Raw genomic sequence first — 19,472 nt, 5'->3', positions numbered from 1 at the left:
GACATTTTTCTCTATACATAACGTCATGAACAACAGGCACATAATATGATAACAGTCCCTGACATATTGAAAAGAAATTGCTGGTTCCTCATATCAGATAGGTTGGGAAATACTGATCTAATTAATGGAAAAGGATTCCCATATAGAATAGACCACACAAGTCTTTCTTTGGCTTGAAAGGAGTCTAGACTGCCAGCCTAAGAAAGCTACTGAGAAATTCAAATCAATAATATATTTTAATAATAACTGCAATAATCTCTTAATATGAAATCCTATGGATTTCAACAAGCAGCAGAGAAGTTACTCAACACAAGGCTCTGATTCTTTGTGACTTAATGCCAAGAGACCCTTTGTGGTTCTCTGTTCCCTTGTAATCTTGCCATTCCCTCTTGCCCTTCCCTTATGTGGTATGGCAGCTACTGAAGAGCCTTTGACAAATCTACGACCTTATTTCACCACTTGGAGCTAAGTAGCTGCCAAGGAAATCAAGAGAGAGAAATTAGAAACAGCACAGCACAGCATGGAAATAAGTACAGCCTTAAACTCACCTTTGTCTTTTTTATTTGTCTGCATATCACAAGAGCCCAGTAATGTAAATCTGCTGGAGGGAGAAACAAAGATATGAATCAATTAGATTTTGGCACACTCTAGAGTCTAAGTGAATCACAAATAAAACCATACATGTATAACCTGCTGTGCAAATTAGTTCTGCCACAGAATTTAGGCTACAAAAGAGTGTTAGGGTCAACTAATTCATAGTCAGCAGAATGACTGAGTCAGTTCATACATCATCACAATAACCACACAGGGGGCACATCCGCAGAGATTCTTCCCACAACATTTGGGTCCAAGAACCAAATTTATATTAGTGGGGAAGGGGCAATGATGATAAATTCCTGCTTAGCAGAGTGAGGATTAGTTGATAAGAAATTTTATGGTTGGCCTCACTTCTTAACTGCAACTGAGCAATCCTAAAACCATGTAGGAACCTAGAGATCATGACAGATTAGAGACAAAATCTAATACAGTATGTCCAACCTAACCCACTGGCCACAGTCTATCACAGAGTTAGGGCAACCGAGTTCCTCTGACTTAATCAAGGGATGTGACATTTTTCTTTTTACAAGGCAGCAGATACAATATTTAATTCTCTAAATCCAATTGGGCTGACATTGCTTATTTTAAATATCTTTTTTCTGAACAAGTCCCCATCTTCTACAAGGACTTGTGTTAAAATATTCACTGCAAGGGTCTTTCTCGCCCGGGTGGCATAAATGGAAGATATGTCTTTTTGGAGCATCTGTGACTAAAATAGAAGATTCCACACCAACTGTGTCTTTGTTCCATCTCATGTGGCATTAGGCTATGACTGACCTGCTAATGATCTAGGCCTGGGCAAGTGATTGGTTCATCTGCTGCAAGACAGATCACATGAATTGCCAAAGGAACAATTATTTTTAGCACTGGGAAGACTTGGAAGGAATACACAAAATGCTCATTAAAATAATCTCATTGACTCCACTGAAAGAAGGAATATTCCCATGGGTTATGTGCTTTGCTGTGGGAAAAACAACCTATGCATAATAGGAAGACATTTCTAAGGATCAGGAAAAGCTGTAAACATACAATAGCAATAGGATCTACTTTGTTCTTCTGACAATCTGTCTGTCTGGTTATGGCAAGATAGGGAACTACTTGGGGGTGGGTGGGAGCGGGGGGTGGATTAGACTTTCTTTAAAAACCATTTATTTTCCTAAGCATTACTGAGGAAGATCTAATAGAAGTATTGGCTTATAACTTTTAAAAAACTTTCATTACATTTCTGAGTGTTAACTATTTAAATTCCCCACCACTCACACTTAAACAGTTTATTTTTATTTTATTAAATATTGATCTCATCACATTTGCTATTTCATAGCATTAAAAAAAATAATGTCATCCCCAACCCACTTCATACTTACTTATCATAATGAAATTTCATAATTCACTGTAATAGCAATAGGAACTATTTTGTTCCTCTTAGGGCATATAATAATTATATAATATATAATATAATATTGAGTATGATATGGAACAGTGGCTTCCTCTGTTTAGTTCTCCTGATGTTTTGGACTTCAGCTTCCAGAATCCATCATCATTGGGCGTTATGGTGGAGGCTTCTGGGAGGTGAAGTACAAAACAGCTGGAAGATCAAAGTTTTTAACTCCCTCATATAAAATAATGAAATACTATGCCGAATAGAGTATTTTTCTATGCCATTGAGTAGTCAATGCATTTTTCCATTAATAACAGAGCATTTACCAGTTTGCTACTAAATTTTTGAGAGCTAGCAAATCAAAATGCCATTTAAAAAAAGCTTCTGTTGAGCAATAGAGGCACATGAGGGCACCAAAAAAGACTTCAGAGCCATGTAGGTCAGCTGCATTTTGCTCACCCCTAGTTTATGGCAAGGTGGGGAACCTAACATCTTTCACTCTGTGACCTGAATCCAATTTCTGAGATGTTCTGTTGAACTGCAATGCTGTGGTTGGTGAGGCCGAAGGCAAAATTATGATACCAAAATCACCAGTATGTTCTGGCTCAACATTCTTACTGACAGTAAATTATGTCCTAGGGAAGAGATTTCAGCTTTGTAGGGTGGGGAAAAAACTACAAAAGCTGAGCTAGTATTTAACTATGGTGGGATGGAAATTAGGACATTTGTTGAAGCCCCAAAGTCTGAATCCAGCACCAAGGACCAAGGAGTCCCACTTGTGGCTTATGAAGCTCTCTCAAGGAATGCCTTGTACAGGTTTAACTATTAGACTGTAGATTTGGTATATCCATAAGTTAAAAGGATAGAATATCTGTAAATGAATCTCACACATGAGATGACAAGTGTAAAGAGAAGGAATCTAGACCAGAGATCCCACTGTGATTTGACTCAAATTTTTATGAGTCTGATTTGCAGTAGGGACTATTATTGTTTTCCACTAAATCCAAAGGACTTTTTCTGGAGAGTAGGCTAGTTTTACAGAGCTGGCCGCAAAACCACTTAAACCAATCTGACATGCTTTTAAGCTGAGTCACAGTCTCACCCTTAATTCACAACTCAGTAAAATCAAAGTGTTTGGAATTAAGCCTATTTTGTCCAACTGAAGTTAGTGGGGGAAAACCAAGTCATATTCTAGTAGTTCAGCTTAAGCGAATGATACATCAGTAGATGAGCAGCATGGAAGCCAATGCTCTTGATTCAACAACTCCTTAGAAATATAGGAACTAAAGTGCACACATACGGTTCTTCATAATTAATAAGAGAGTTGGAGATGTTTCAGTATAGAAAGCTGATCCACATGCAAAAAGGAATACAAGTGCATGTATGCATCCTTTGTTTTAAATAGATGGAGAAGCTGATGTGCACAGCAGCTCCTTCTCTACATCAAAATGCACATATTGTTCTGGTGAGAACATGAGCAGTACATGGATACTGAACACCTCCTACATGACACTAGTCTTCCACAATTACCACTTATTTCAGTAGGTGGTCACACAAAGTAACTTCCCATGGGCATATAAACCAATTTTGCATGACCAATTGGGCCAAAGAAATGGCTTATGAGAAGTCTTTCATTGGTGAAATTTTTAAGATGTCCTTAACAGTAGGTCAATTAAAATATCATAAAGTACAGAAATTGGACAGCACAGTTGAAAATGATTTAAGGACTAATCTAGTGATTGATATATGGTCACCTTTCCTTTCCAATATCCATGGAGGGGTGACCTCTGCTATTTTCAATGGTGAGTGTGTCTGGGGCACACATGAGGGCGTGCCCCATTGAAGCCTATGGGTCTTGAATAAGTGTGAACTCCCATTTTCGTGGGGGGTCCGGAACAGATCCCCTGCGAAAACAGAGGGCCAATTGTATGTATGTATATGTATATGTATGTGTGTGTGTGTATATATATATATATACACACACGTACACACACACAAAGGCAAATGAGGAATAGAAAATGCACAGATACCACATAGTTTTCATAATAAGACAAGATAATATAAGATGCTACATACCTGTCAGTGTTTCCCCTTTATTGCGATAGTATATAACAAGGACAGCAGTGCCAACCAGTGCAATAACAAAGAGTGGAGCAATGAACATATAAAATAACTTGTTGGTTTCTGAAAAATCAACAAACAGTTTCAGAACAGTTGGATCTTTAAATTCAAGTGCATTTCATGGATTAATATTTTGCTTTGTGCCCTCAAGCAATATCAGACTTATGGTGACCCTAAGATGATCCTATCATGGGGCTTTCTTGGCAGAATATATTCAGAAGTGGTTTGCCCTTGCCTCCCTCTGAGAGTGAGAGTGTGTGACTTGCCCAAGGACACCCAGTGGGTTTCCATGGTCAGTTGGGAATTATACGCTTTTAAAATATTAATGATTTTATAAAAGAAATTCAGTGGTATGGCAAAAAACCAAAACCCTGCCCCAAAAGCTTAATTAGAAAATGCCTTCTCTTAATTAGAGAAGATCTGGAAGCAAATATTATGAATTAGGGTTCATGCAAAAACAAAAAGCCACCTGGCTTGCATACGTCCTATTTTGATTACTATTGTAAAATGAGATCACATTATTTATTGGCCTATCAATTTTAATGTTGAGAAAAAAGCAAGAGCTCTTAACGTATCTCAGAGCTAGGGTCTGTAAGCCAGCCAAATGTTTATATTGAGGGTCCATATACCAATACCTCTGCTCCTGGCAAGGTCAAAATGAACACTTACTTAAATCTGACTATATAACTTTTTTTTAGTTAAATATCAGCTGCTGCTACTGTCTCATCAAGAATTACATTTACCATCTTGTAAAAGTGGTTTCATTTGCTTCCAACAAACGGCATCAGATTGGCTGTTCCCAGGAATCTTTTCCTCAGTTCCAAGAGCTGTGCAGCTTCAGGAAGAACAAAAAAAAACAATTACATAAAATGAGAGAGAGAGAGAGAGAGAGAGAGAGAGAGAGAGGATTGGATCAGATCGTTTAATATGTCTAACATATACATTGGGCCTCACAGCAATCTAAACACTGCTGCCAGAATATCCAGGCTGACAACTTAACTAATTGTCGGCTGATGGATTCCAAGTAAGTGGAGCAGTGAATCCACTCTGGGTTTTCAGTCTGAAATTTAGAGTTGTTGAACCCTGTCCCCCAAATTTGATTCAGTATCTTGGACGTAAACCCAGAGCAGATTTTCTGTCCCACTGCCATAGATGCTTATAAAAATGTTTATGAGACATCCTGAGCGTAGTGTCTGCCCTGATGTAATTTTATCATGGGTCCTTCCCTGACAGATGACAACTAATGGTGTAAGGAGGTAGTAAGGCAATATATAATGCAATGATAGCATGCAAATTATTGCATTTAGATAGGTGCTACAAGAAAGAATGAGGTGAGCAGTGGCTGCAGTGGTGTTTCCAATATCTAGCAAAGCTCTACAACAGAACTACAGGTTGAGTCTCCTTCATCTGGAATTCCAAAGTTTGAGATATTTCAAAACATTTTTCATGGGTGGCTGAGATAGTGACACTTTTTGAGAGGTTAATGTACACAAACTTTGTTTCAGGAACAAAATTATTTAAAATATTGTATAAAATTACCTTGAAGCTATGTGTACAAGGTGTACATGAAACATAAAATAATTTTGTGTTTAAACTTCTCTAAGATATATCATTATGTTGTTGTGTGCCTTCAAGTTGTTTATAACATGGCAACTCTAAGGCGAATCTATCATGGGATTTTCTTGGCAAGTTTCTTCAGATGGAGTTTGGCATGGCCATCCTCTGAAGCTGAAAGAGTGTGATTTGTCTAGGGTCACCCAGTGGGTTTAAATGGCTGACCCGGGATTCAAACCCTTGATTCCAGAATCATAGTTCAACAGTCAAACCACTACATCATGTATATGCAAATACAGGTATTCCAAAATCCAAAAGAACCAAAACAAAACAAAACTAAAAATCCAAAACATTTCTGGTCCCAAGAATTTCAGATACGGGAGACTCAACCTGTATAAACATTTATGTCAAACTTGTTTGGCTCCATTGATGTTGTTGTTTTTATAGGGTTGGATTGACTTGGATGAGCCAGATTAACATCTGCACCGACCACTGAACCTCACAGGATGATTCTGAGTCATGCTGTCTTTCAGCCCTGACCTACCTTTCAGGGATGTTGTGAGGATAAAGTGGGCTAGGGTAGAGAGACATATATGCTCCCTTGAGCTCAATGGAATAAAAGGTAGGATATACATGTAACTGATAAATATTTTTCCACAACTAACTTCAATTACTTTAAACACAAATAGGGAGGTTTCCAAAGGCTCAATGTTTTGTTATGTTATTTTAATAGCTGATGGTGCAGGTCACTTACTTGGTCCATGTTTTGCATGCATCAGTTGCAGAAGAGACATTAGAGAAGTATCCTGCAGGACATGGTATGCATACTGTGTCCTTGTTTTGTTGTACTAAAAGAAACAGAAAGAACGATAAAGAAAGGGGTAAATGTCAAGTATCCCAAAAGCTTTTGCTTATTTTGCTTTTAACCACCCTTCCCACCACCTTTCCCCAACAAATTCTCAGTAGCAGTAGCACTATCAGTTCATCTATGATTCCAGGAGCTGTGCAAGCAAAGCTAAACCTAACATGAGGATCAGGGAAATGGGAGAAGCTGGCGGTGGTGGTTAGTGGATTCCATGTCACAAGGGTTTTTCCATATATTCTGGGTTTTAATCTGTTCAGCACTGTGGATAGCTCCTTAAATGTTCAGACCAAGGTTGCATCTACACTGCAAAATTAATGCAGTTTGGCATTTTTTTTAACTGCCATGGCTCAATGTTATGGAATTCTGGGATTTGCATTTTTGTGAGACATTTAGCTTTCTTTGTCAGTGAGCTCTGGTGCCACAAGAAACTACAAATCCCAGGATTCCATAGGATGGAGCCATGACAGTTAAATCAGTGTCAAACTGCATTAATTCTGCAGTATGACAGCAGCCTAAAATTCAGAGTGAATTCATTGCCTACTGACATGGAAGCCGCCAGCCACTGCTGGCCAGCTGTGGATTTTGCAAGGACATCAGGGAGGTGGACAATGTTGTGTGAATCATGCAGTGTAGCACTTATGGCCTCTGCCTCTAGGCAGATGGGTTGCAGGGTTCTTGTCAGCATCATGGCCAAATGTTAACAATTGGCTAGTGGCAGCAAATAGGCTATTTTGTGTTCAGTAGGTCCTGTTAGATATTTTCACAGTACCCTGGCAGTTCAAGGCTGGGAATGGATCGGGGGAATAGACTTGCCTTTTAGCAACTTGGATATACTTTTCTCATAGCTCCTGAGACTGGAAATGGGTCAAACATGTGCAATTTTGTTTTCTTTGCGGTTCTTCCCTATATAGCCTCAGCAATCCATCTTCCATTGACTTGTCCAGGGATGGCCACCACAGATCAGGGAACTCATTAGCCAGCAACAGGGATCCAGAGTGCTGCCCCAGAGTGTTGCCCCTGGGGCCCAGTCCTGCCACTTGCTGTGAGGGGAAGCCTCATTTGGGGGGGGGTGGAATTGCAGCCAGTTACAGCTCAGAATATGCAGTGGGCCTTAGGTTATGTTAGTCTGCTGCCTATTCTTGACATCCACCATGCAAAAAGGATGACTGGCTCAGTAATTATGTTCTGATGCTGGATATTAATTGCTACAAAAGTCATGTAGAAAACAGTGGATACAACCTAACCACATAAAAACCTCTCCCAAACCAAAGCAGCTTCCCAGAGATGTTAGATGAATCAAAATCTCACTAGGATATTTAACTCCAGAACCCAGGGGGCATCTTTTATTTCTCCGACAGCAGTCACAGTCTTCATTCCAGTGGTAACCAGCAGTGCAGGCACACTGTCGCTGGGATGTGCTATTTCCTGGATTCACTTCTATTAACGCTTTGCCTTTAGATACAACAAAAAACAGAGAAGGACATGGAAGTTAAAAGCAAAGTCATGCCTTCAGAGCCTTCTTCAGAGCAATAATGCTCTAAGTTAACTGGGTTGTTGACATGGTATTAGTCTGAATTTTAAAGGAACTTTCCATGATGCTGAACCTATTTTTAGGAACAGGGTTTAGCACACTTAATAGTTCATTTAAAGTTTGGATTAAAATCCAGAGCAGATTCATTGTGAGCAGATTTGCTGCCTTCACTGACATGGAATCCACCAAGCACCACTGCTTTGGGATTCTCAGACCTTGCATAAAACGTATTTTAAACCACAGTGGATCTATCATGGCTGACATAGCTCACAGTTTATAGGATTCCTGATTGTTAGCAGATTCTGAGTCATATGGAATGTTTTGTGATTCCTACTGACATAGAAGATGGATAACTGCCTGCTCCATCTTGGCCAAACATGATATAGATTATTCTGTGACTTGTTACCATCCTAAGTGCCTGAAGGGAACATACCCTTCATGACAATGGAAAAGTCTTGCTTGGAATAAAGCCTTTCCTTTAAAGAGCTTCTCCTCTCACACTATTTACATGCCTCTGCTCTGCCCCACAGAGATTGGGGTGGAAAGCACAGTGCAACTGAAACCCCAGCAATGTCACATTGCATTGCTGTGCAAGGGACATTCAAATTAATAGGTGGTGGCAGCTAAGATAGATGGCATCTGGAGGTCCCATCCAGCTCAGGCAGAACCAAGAAGGGACGGTGAGACCTTGGCATCTCCCCAAACTGCTTAGCCACTCTCTTCCAGGTCAGCATTCTCTGAAGATGCCAGCCATAGATGCTGGTGAAACAGCATGAATAAACTCTTCTAGAACATGGCCACATAGCCCAAAAAACCCACAAAAAACTATGGATGCCGACCATGAAACCTTCGACTTCACATTGATATTTTGTTGTCACTGATATGTTCACACAAATGGACAAGAACCCAGCAAGAATCACAAATAATGCCTTTTTACATTTTCCTTACCATGATCACATATTTTACGAAGCAAGCATTTCTCCTCTTCATTCCAGACATCTATATATTCATTTGGACCACAAGGCTTGCATATACTCTCTGAGGTGGCAGTGCACTTTGCAGACATGTACTTTCCTGAGAAGGACAGAAAGAGAGGTCTAGTAAATTAACAAGCCAATCTGAACCACAGGCTTGACTCAGAATCATTTTCATATTTCCAATTAGGGTAGCATTCACAGCATGAAATTGGAGGTTGTCAAATGCTTACGTATTTCCAAAATGCTGGCTATCAGCATGGGGCTGAGGTTTAGAACTACAGTGACTCAGGTCAGGATCAGCACTTGAGAGGGAGTGTGGCCAGTTAGAAGTAACAATTGCAGAATCCAGTGAGTGGCTTCCACAGGAGAAAGGAATTGCTAAACCATCTGTGAAAATTCCTAGGTTTTCTGATTTCTCCCGAGTTTTCCCCATGCAGTTTAACAATTATATTTGGCACCGCAAACATAAAGACAATGCTTGTCTGTGTGAGGAATAGCTGGTGTGCAGATCAGTAGGGACATGAGCCTCAGCTCCAGCTTGAAGGGCATTATCTCCTGCCTGGTTTCTAAAGGCTCCAGTCATGATTCACCCTCCCTTGGTGAGCTTTAATGACTCAAAAATGCTGTCTGCTCTGTGCATGACCCTTCCTTGGAGGAAACTATACAACCTCTTTCAACCCAGAGGCACAGAAGAATATGGTCATCTATCTTTTTAATTCCAAGGGCTTGCCAATTGACTTGTTGCACCTGCATTTCTGAATCAACTGATGCACGCATCTCATGATTTGGTCTACGATATAGCTGAAAATAAGGTTTTGTTCTCCATATCCCATTTTAGGCACCTGTTTTAAAGTTCTATTAAGAATTTTATTCACTTTATTTAAAGTTTCAATTAATTTAATTTTAATTTATTTACTTTTATTTACATTGTACTTTGTTTCCTACACTTCCTTTTTGTACTAAAAGGGCTAAATAGCTGCTGCTGCTGCTGCTGCTGCTGTTGTTGTTGTTGTGTGCCTTCAAGTCATTTCAGACTCATGTCGGCCCTTTGGCAAATCTATCACATGGTTTTCTTGGCAAGATTTGTTCAAGAGGGGGTGTTGGCTTTGCTTTCCTCTGAGGTTGAGAGAGCATGACTTGCCCAAGGTCAACCAGTGGGTTTCCACAGTTGAGCTATATTTAAACTCTGGTCTCCAGAGTCGTAGTCCAATATTCAGACCACTCCATTACCCTGTTTTTCCTGAATACTCTACCAGTCTCGTAATCAGGACAGCCTGCTGTGTGACGTGTGGAAGAAATAAACTGATACTGAATGAAAGTCACTTTGAAGCTCCTTATCTTATCTGCCTGAGATCCTGATCCCTTGAATCTATTCCGGATTGCTCTGGGACACCGTCCAATTCTGTATATGCTGTGTCTAGCTGTCATAAAGTGGGCTGCAATGTATACATGGCTTTCTAATCTTATGTACATGAAGACTCTTTCAGAAATGGTTGCAAACAACACAAACTTGCAAGGGTATTACTAGCATTTATCACTGAAATTCAAAGAAAACTCCTGCAGACTTTAAAGTAAACTGAGAAAGTGGTTTTATAAAATGGAACCATTTGATTATCTGTGAATACTAAGTTTCTGGTCAGTTTTTAACTTGTATGTTTGTTGTTGTTTTTTGTTCTGTTTTTTAAATATTGCATTGGATTTAATACTTTTTTAAGGAGGGGAGGGTACCAGGGATTTTATATGTTTTGTATTTTTAACTTTGTTAGCCGCCCAATTGTTCTCAGAGGGGCGGGATACAAATAAATTTTATTATTATTATTTATTAAGTTTGACTAAGTGTGCTTCCTAAAGTACTGGTGCTTCATAGAGTTTGACATTTTCTCATCTGCCAAATGTTCTTATCTACCCCACATAGCCCTTAAAAGTAATAATTTTGAATCAAGCAGTGATAGTCTTAAGAGACATGTGAGAAGCCCAAGGAGATGAAAGATGGATTCAAGTTTAGAAAAATCCTATCTGCCTGGTTTCTCTACAACAGCATATGGCCCTGACAGGCAAGAGAAAAAGAAGAAAAGGAACTTGTATTATGGAAGGACAGGCAGAATGCACGACAAGCTATAGCACAGACACTGGACAAGTTATTGGGGATTCTGGGAGCTGTGTTCTGAAGAAGTAACTCTTCCAAGTTCTATGATAGTGATAAATGAAGTGGAAGGGTTACAAGGAGAATTTGGACTGAGGCAAAACTGATAGAAAATGTTGGGAAAAAAGGGGCCAATTGATGTTGTGTAAATGTGAATAGTGATGATGATGAATGTGTACAGCACTTTTTAGTGTTCAAAGAGCATCACTTCTAGTTGTAAACTTTGCAACAACCACATAAGGAGATTGCTGTCCGTATTATTATCCTCCATATGGTAGATGGGGGAACTGGGACTGAAAGAGTCTTGCCTATGGCCTCCTACTGAGTTCTTAATTGAGGCAAAACTGAATTGGGCCCGCAGTCCGACAGTTGTGGTAAATAATGCATAATGACATGATACATGAGAACTGCTTACCCTCCTGTATAAGGACAAAGGACAGTCTACCTCAACAGCGAGTCTCCAGCTGGGTCGAGAAGACACTTGATGGAATTTCAGAAGCAAGGCAAGATGGTGATAGTCTTTTACAACTACTTGTCCCAGATTCTGGTATGCAGAACTAGTACACCTGATCATATTTTTCCTACTTTCATGTCAGAGTGATTACTGAGCTATACTTTCTGCATGGAGAACTAGGGTGTGACATGTCAAAAGTAATGGCATTACTTTTCCTCCCCACTACTTTTAAAAAAGATATTGAGGGGCAATGTCATTACTTTTAAATCTTTTTATCATCAAGTATATTAACACAGAAATGTCCCTTTTCTCTTTTCTATATTTTCTAGCTTTAAAAGTGTTGGTGATTACTCTTTCTCAATCGGTCTCTTCCTTTCTTTCCTCTTTGCTGCCATGCCTCTGAAAAATATCCATACCACCATGGCCCAAAACTTGGAAATGTAATTTTTTGGACCACATCTCCATGCTTGCTGAGGTTTTTTGGGACTAGTACTCCAAAAACGTAACTTTTCAAGTTTTTCAATAGACATATGAGAAGAAAATGTGGTTAAGGATCCCTGTTTCCTACTTTATTTCACCTCAAATAAAATTATCTTGATGGAAATAGAAATGTTGTTTACATTCTCCATCAAATGGTAATGTAACTCATTTTTAAAAAAGAACACTGCTTTGTTAAGGAATAAGATCTTTAATTTATATATGAAATATTTTTTTTAACTCATGAATAAAAATGACCCTTAGCATATTTACCTGGTTCACATTTGGTGCAGCATCGTCCAGCATGTTCATAGTGTTGGTCACTTTTACAAGGAGGAGTGATTTGTAAAGAGAACTGAAGGACAGGAAGAGAGAGAAATATGACATCTTAGGCAATAATAATAATAATAATTTATATTCCGCCTTTCCGTACAAATCGAGGTGGGTTGCAATACACTTTTCTTCTTAAGTCAAGAAAGGTTTCAAGAAAATCCAAGTTGCACTTTTGACTGTAGACTTGACGGTGTTTTTGTATCACTGTTGCTGACAGTGTATACTGACAGACACCATGAGTGATTCCAGAAGATGCTTTTAATATGCAATTCTTTTGCCTCATTCATGGAACTGTGGAAAGGGTTAAGCAATGTTGTCTTTATCTTGTTGCCTCTCTTGTTGTCTTACCACTTCTTTAATTTTTTCTTTCCACAAAGAAAGAAAATAGAAAGTGAAAAAAGAACAGCAGAACAAAATTTTGATCCGTAGTGCTAGGAGCCCTTTGTCTGGAAGAATCCTTAGTTGACAACCAGTAGCTAGTTTGTGACAATATTTTCTCTTATATCTGACAAGATGTAAGCAAAATGCAGAGTATGATGATCCCCTGTAATTCCTTTCCCTTCTTTCTATGCCTTCTTCAACTAAGTATCAAAACCATTTAATAGGCAGTACTTATGGAAGGATGAATTCTAGCATGCCAAATCAAAGGGCATTGTGCATACAGTGGTGCCCCGGGATACGAAATGATCGCGTTACGAAATTTCCGGGGTACGAAAAAGTTAGATTGGAAAAAACTGTTCCGGGTTACGATATTTTTTTCGGGTTACGAAATTTATTTCGGCGCGAAATTCAAACGCAAAGCGCGGCTAGCGGCTTTCCAACGCTAACGAAAAGCCTTTTCGGGTTGCGAAATTATCGGGTTACGAACGGAACGGCGGAACGAATTAATTTCGTAACCTGAGGTAGCACTGTATTGAGTTTTTTCCTTTTCTGTGGAATTTCTTTGCTTAAAAAAAAACAACTCAGTTGCTGTTGTTAACTGCCATCAACTCAACTTCGACTTATGGCAACTCTATGAATGAGAGACCTCCAAGTCACCCTATCTTCACCCACCCTGTTCAGATATTGCAGACTCAGGCCTATGGCTTCCTTGGTTGAGTCTATCCATCTGGAATGTGGTCTTGTTCTTTTCCTACTGTCTTCTAACTCTTCTTATGGTATGGACAAAGTATGACAGTCTCAGTTTAGTCATCTTGGCTTCAAGGGAGTATTCAGACATTTGCTCTGCCCCACTGCCAGAAATTATATGAATGAGCAAGATGTCTGCACAATAAACACATCACCTGGAAGCACTCCTAGATGAGGGCCCAAGAAATACTGGGTGGTGGTGGGGAAAGACTATAGTGTAAAATAGCTGAAGGCGTTTCAGGGAGTCAGTACTTACTAGAATACACATATATGTTTGTTTTGTTCCTCAGGTACTTGTAGTCAAACAGGTTTTTTGAAATACTATAAAAACTTGAAATACCAGTTTACTAGACACAAAAGTGAAATGAGTGTATCTACCACAAGGAGCAATCTTCCAAAATGCCTTCAATTTTCTGGAAAAGCCATCTGTTTCCAGTAATACTTCAAAAGGCTGTATCTACAAGCTTACAAAATACTGATCAAATGCTTCTCCTTTTCCTTTTTTTTTGGAAACCTGAGTACTGTAGCTTTCAACAGCTCCCATCTAAAATAATTGGATAAAATAATTATATAATATACTTCATGGCATTAAGTTCTGAAACCAGAAGTTAACCTTAGCAAGGGAGGGAATTCCCAGTTTTCATAAGAAATATAATCCATTCCCTTCCAAACTTGGTAAATAAAGAACTGTATATGTTTGTGCTAATTTTAGGTAGTTGCTTGGTTGACTTGCTTAATGAGTTCACAACCCAAGGAATAATACGGGTGTGATCTTAAAATAAGAAAGCGTTAAAAAACCCTTTGACTGAGGTGAGTGTTTCACATAGCCAGCCTGGATGGGTATTCAAAAGGTAGGTATGAAACATATACCCTTTCTCTATTACTTATCCTTGCCAGGACTAGCATCATGAGTCATGTTCAGAGACTGGGGTGGATAAATAATAGAGAAAGGGTATAATTTTCATGCCCTATCTTTTGAGTATACATCTGGGCTGGTTCTTCCATTAGATAATGTAAGTTACATTGCATACAGCTGGCTCCTCCAACACCCTGCTGCTATCTCCTAGCATCTTTTGACTTAGATGGTCACTCTGTCTAATGGAAGAGTGAGCCTTTTGGCTGATTTATTGACCAGTCCTCTATGAATTTGTCTCACAGGGATCCATAATTCTGACAACAAGCAAATACACACAATGTAAGATTTTTAAAAATTATGTTGATTGTGTAAATTATGTAGATTAATGTGGAAAACCCTAGCACAGATTACATGGTACATAGTTCTTGTTTGGGATTCATTTTTCTATATTATCACACCCATTTCTGTGAAATGATAACCCCAGTGCAAGAATTTAGCTCAGTGCTTTTCAAGCTTTGCCCCTCTAGATGTTTTGGATTTCAATTCCCATAATCTCTAACTACTGTCTGGAGCTTCTGGGTGTTGAAGTGTATAATATCTGGAAGTTAAAACAGCTGTGCCAAAGCTGCCTCTTAGGAAGCATGCATCATTTAAATAGCATACCTCCAAAGTGACCCAAAGTAGCTTTATTTTGGCCTGTGTGTTCAGACCCACTGTTATCAGAATACAACCCAATGAAAAACTAATCAAATTATACCAATTGGATGGATCAAATGGAGGAAAGCATTTATCCAATGGATGAAAGCATTTACCAAATGGCAACATGCTACTTTGTTTGCCCAGGTTCTCTATACTGTCCAACCATATGGTGAAATTTTACTGTTCTCTGGATTATTGGATTTCTGACAAGGGGCAGAAGTGTATTAGGATTTTCCTCACCATTGGCAAGCAATTTAAGTGCAATCCTGTCCAATTCAAGGTGGACAAAATGTGGTCCCAAGCCTATTTCTGTGGTTGATTCTTTTGACCACCTTCTTCCTGGCAATTTGTCTTTTAAACTGGTTCAGCTCTCATAACACCACTTCCCACTTTACTAAACCAGAGGTGGACAACCAGCCACTTCCAGTCCTCCCCCCTCCTTCACCTCTGGCATTGCATGCAATTCCTAGAGCTCTGTTTACAGTGCCTTGCCCACCATGGGCTACAGTAACATGAGAATGGGAAGTGGAGTCATGTCAAGTAGTTCTATCCCTAATATATTGTGTGTGTGTATGTGGGTTAGCTCCTCTTTCTCCTTTCTGAGCATATAGTGCAAATGTTTGTAAACAGAGCCTTTGTGTAAACTACTGTAAATGCAGAGGATTTCACACAAGCTCGAACTATGGGAGAGTACAGCAGAATTCCTGTTTGTGTGAAAGGCTCTATGTGTACAACAATACATGCAAAAGTCTTGTCTCAGCATACAATTGTGATATGTGCTGACAGTATGATGGGTAATACTAAAGTCCATATATGCCATTGGGGTGCAGCTACTCAACAAGCTCCACTCCCCCATCTGAGTGTTGTGTATGTTTAACAACCAGATCAGGGATACAGTTGACCAAATCAAGTGATTCTGTATGGCCCTTATCACACATGAAACTGGAACTCCAATCCAGAGCCAATCCAAAGTGAAGGGGAAGCAGAGTCAATTCGAATCCAAGGTAATTCACATGATGAATTATCACACGTGAAGAATGAAATTGTGGTCATTCCTGAGTCAAAGCGGAGCGAGTGCACATTAAGTTACCACAGCAGTACATACCATGCGGATTCACCAATGTGAACTGGGACCCTTGTGCATGCTCAGTGGAGGTCTGAACACATTGTGAACCTTTGCACTTCCAAGGTGAAGAATGGGGCCACTTCCTGGTTCCAGGTTCACATGAATGCTAGCCTCACGTGAATGATATAGGGAATGTCACCTATCCCTACATGCCTCTGCTTCATCTGAATGTATCACCAGCAAAATTATCATCATCATCATCATTATTATTATTATTATTATTATTATTATTTTGCAGTGAAAGAATTATTTATTATTAATAATAATCATAATAATAATTCCTTAATAATAATAATAATAATAATAATAATAATAGTAAAAAATTCTTTCACTGCAAAATAATCAGTGTAGAAGCTGCAGGTTTACTTGAAAGTAAATCATTTGGATCTGAAGGAGACCCATTTTGGAGGAGTGTAGAAATGATCCGGTTTCCCTTGTTCTCCATGCTCCCTAAAGTACCACCTCCCTGAATCCAATCCACTCTCCTTCTCTTTGTAACAGTTGCCTTCTCTCAGATTGCATCCGCACTGGGGAAATAATCCGTGTTGACTCCACTTCAACTGTCCTGGCTCTGTGCTATGGAATTCTGGGAACTGTAGTGTCGTGAAACATTGAGCCTTGTCTGCCAGAGAGCTCTCAGTAAACTAAAAACTTATTATTATTGTTGTTGTTGCTGTTGTTGTTTTGTAGTGCCTTGTTCGCCATTATTAATATTATTATTATTAAAGAAATATTATGCAGCCTCCGTTCTTGAAGGAGTACTGGAAGCAAATGGAGCAAAACTGCAGCACAGCATCATGCAAAATGTGGGACCTTGGAGGTTTGGGGGGTTGTACCAGGATGGAAGCAAAGTTGCATTCCACACCAGACCAATTTGGAGTGAAATCGATGTGAGCTTGGAAACAATTTTTGTGAATTCGCTTGTTACTGAATTCACAAAAATCAGGAGTCACTTTGGATCGACTGTGGATCCGCCTCGGAACGACCTCCCATAGAAAGCAATCACATGAGATAATACATCATGTTTTAAGGTGAATTCGCATCGTTGGACCTGCAGTGGCTTCGGCTCAGAGCTGCAAAACCGTCCTTGTGATAAGGGCCTATGTATTATAGCAATTGTTTAACTTGATAAGCAGTTGTGATTCCAAATGACTAGCCAAAAAGTATTCACACATAACATTATTGCTTCTATCTTTCCTTTTGGTTTCATACTGCAAGTTCCTCTTTACATAAGAACTTTTAATAATGTTTCTGACAGAATCCAACTGGGCCAAAAGCCTAAGTTTTAGGGAACCGAATGCAAATTCGCAAGAGAACATAGAGCCAAATTCTACAGAATAGCAGGAAATGTAAACATCCAATGACAGTTCTGCTTTTCAGAAAAAAAGAGTATTGTAGTAACTCATAATGAACCCAATCCACAAGCTTTATGACAAAAGGAAGTTCTGTTCCCATAGGTTTTGGCCACCACTGCACCTTGCAATGTTGCAACTGAAGACAATGGAAGTCCTTTGTACAGTAATACTGTTCACTTCCTTGATAAGAAGCCAGCAATAAACCAATAAAAAACTGTTTTCTCTTTATATCAGCTAAAAAGAAAAATAACGTCAACATCCAGCACCTGTTAAACTTCACACAAGCTCTCACTAGAATTTCAGTGCTTTGGAATTCAGTGGCTTGGATCTTATTGTTTAGTCCTAAATGGAATAGACCTATTAAATCAATTGCTGAATGGTGAGTCAATGCAGATTTAAATTTAATTAACTGAATGGATCTATTTGGGATTACCAATAGGATTTATGTCTATGCATGTTGATTCAGGGCACAAATGGGCTATTGTGACTAGTCCAGTGGCCAGTGTTCTGCTGGGAACCATGCTGGGGCACATAGACCATCAAAAATGTCCCCAGATCCAAAATCATAAATACACTTCCAGATTTGAAAAGTGGATGTGTCTTTATGTTAAACATTTAAAAAGTGAACCGACGTTCCAATTAATCCCCTTTTTTCTGGCTAGAAAAGTGTGGGAAGGACAGTTGGGAAGTTGAAAGCAGTCAAGGGTTGCAGAACAACCAAGGGGATGGCTGCATGCAGTGCAGGGTCTGCAGTTTGTCCTCCCCTGATTCAGAAGTATGACCTATTGAGTTCAATTGAACTCAGTCCCAAATAAGACTGTGGCATTAGATTTTAAGCAATGTGCAATTTCTTCCTTATATGGAATGTACAAGTTCATCTTGGAATTGGATGATGCCTTTCTAGAACAAATGACCACACACTCAGAAAGGAGAGATATAGTAGTGATGGGTGACTTCCAAGGTCTAGCAGATTCCTCACTTGTGTCAAAGGCATATCCGTAGCAAAAGGAAGAAGAAGGAAATGGAAGGGCCACTGCATGGAGAAGATGGACAAATACTAACAGGGGACAGAAAAAAGGCAGAACTACTCAACATCTTCTTGCCCCAGTCTTCTCACAAGAGGAAAAGGGTGCTCAAATTGAGGGAAATGGAGCAGAGGACACAACGAGGAAACGCAGCACAGAACAAGTAAAGAGGTAGTACAGGAGTATCTGGTTAATCTAAATAAATTTAAATCTCTGGGACCAGATGAACTACATCCAAAGTTATTAAAAGAATTGGCAAGTGTAACCTCAGAGCCATTGGCAATAATCTTTGAGAACTCCTGGAGAACAAGAGTAGTCCCAGCAGACTGGAGGAGGGCAAACGTTGCCCCCATCTTCAAAAAGGGGGAAAAAGAAGATCCCAACAACCATCTTCCAGTTAGTCTGACATCTATACCAGGAAAGATTCTGGAGCAGATCATTAAACAGAGAGTCTGTGAACATTTAGAAGGGAATGCCATAATCACAAAAAGTCAACATGGATTTCTCAAAAAAGTCATGCCACACTAATCTGATCTCTCTTTTTAAAATAAAGTTTTAAAAAATAGATTAAGGGAATGCAGTAGACATAGCATATCTTGATTTCAGTAAGGTCTTTGACAAGGTCCCCCATGATATTCTTGCAAAGAAACTAGTAAAATGTGGGCTAGACAATACAACTGTTAGGTGGATTTGTAATTGGTTGATCGGACGAACCCAAAGGGTGCACAACAATGGCTCCTCTTCATCCCAGAGAGTAGTGACCAATGGGGTGACACAGGGTTCTGTCCTGGGTCCAATGCTATTCAATATCTTTATCAATGATTTGCATGAAAGAATAGGGGTCATGCTTATC

At 39.4% G+C, this 19,472-nt stretch overlaps 1 protein-coding gene across 1 annotated transcript in view; it reads right to left on the bottom strand.

Annotated features, from left to right (window-relative positions):
• Window positions 1–19,472, bottom strand: part of TNFRSF11A (TNF receptor superfamily member 11a) — a 43,647-nt gene that overhangs the window by 7,813 nt on the left and 16,362 nt on the right. Inside the window, exons 2-8 of the mRNA XM_042462087.1 lie at window positions 12,371–12,452; window positions 8,995–9,120; window positions 7,824–7,967; window positions 6,405–6,498; window positions 4,840–4,931; window positions 4,052–4,159; window positions 549–601 (exon numbers count right to left, since the gene is read on the bottom strand). Of these exons, the coding sequence (XP_042318021.1) occupies window positions 549–601; window positions 4,052–4,159; window positions 4,840–4,931; window positions 6,405–6,498; window positions 7,824–7,967; window positions 8,995–9,120; window positions 12,371–12,452 (699 nt within the window). The remainder of the gene's footprint in view (window positions 1–548; window positions 602–4,051; window positions 4,160–4,839; window positions 4,932–6,404; window positions 6,499–7,823; window positions 7,968–8,994; window positions 9,121–12,370; window positions 12,453–19,472) is intronic.

Source organism: Sceloporus undulatus, chromosome 4 (genome assembly GCF_019175285.1).
Source record: "Sceloporus undulatus isolate JIND9_A2432 ecotype Alabama chromosome 4, SceUnd_v1.1, whole genome shotgun sequence".
Taxonomy (NCBI): Eukaryota; Metazoa; Chordata; class Lepidosauria; order Squamata; family Phrynosomatidae; genus Sceloporus; species Sceloporus undulatus.
This window is presented reverse-complemented; position numbering and strand designations above follow the sequence as displayed.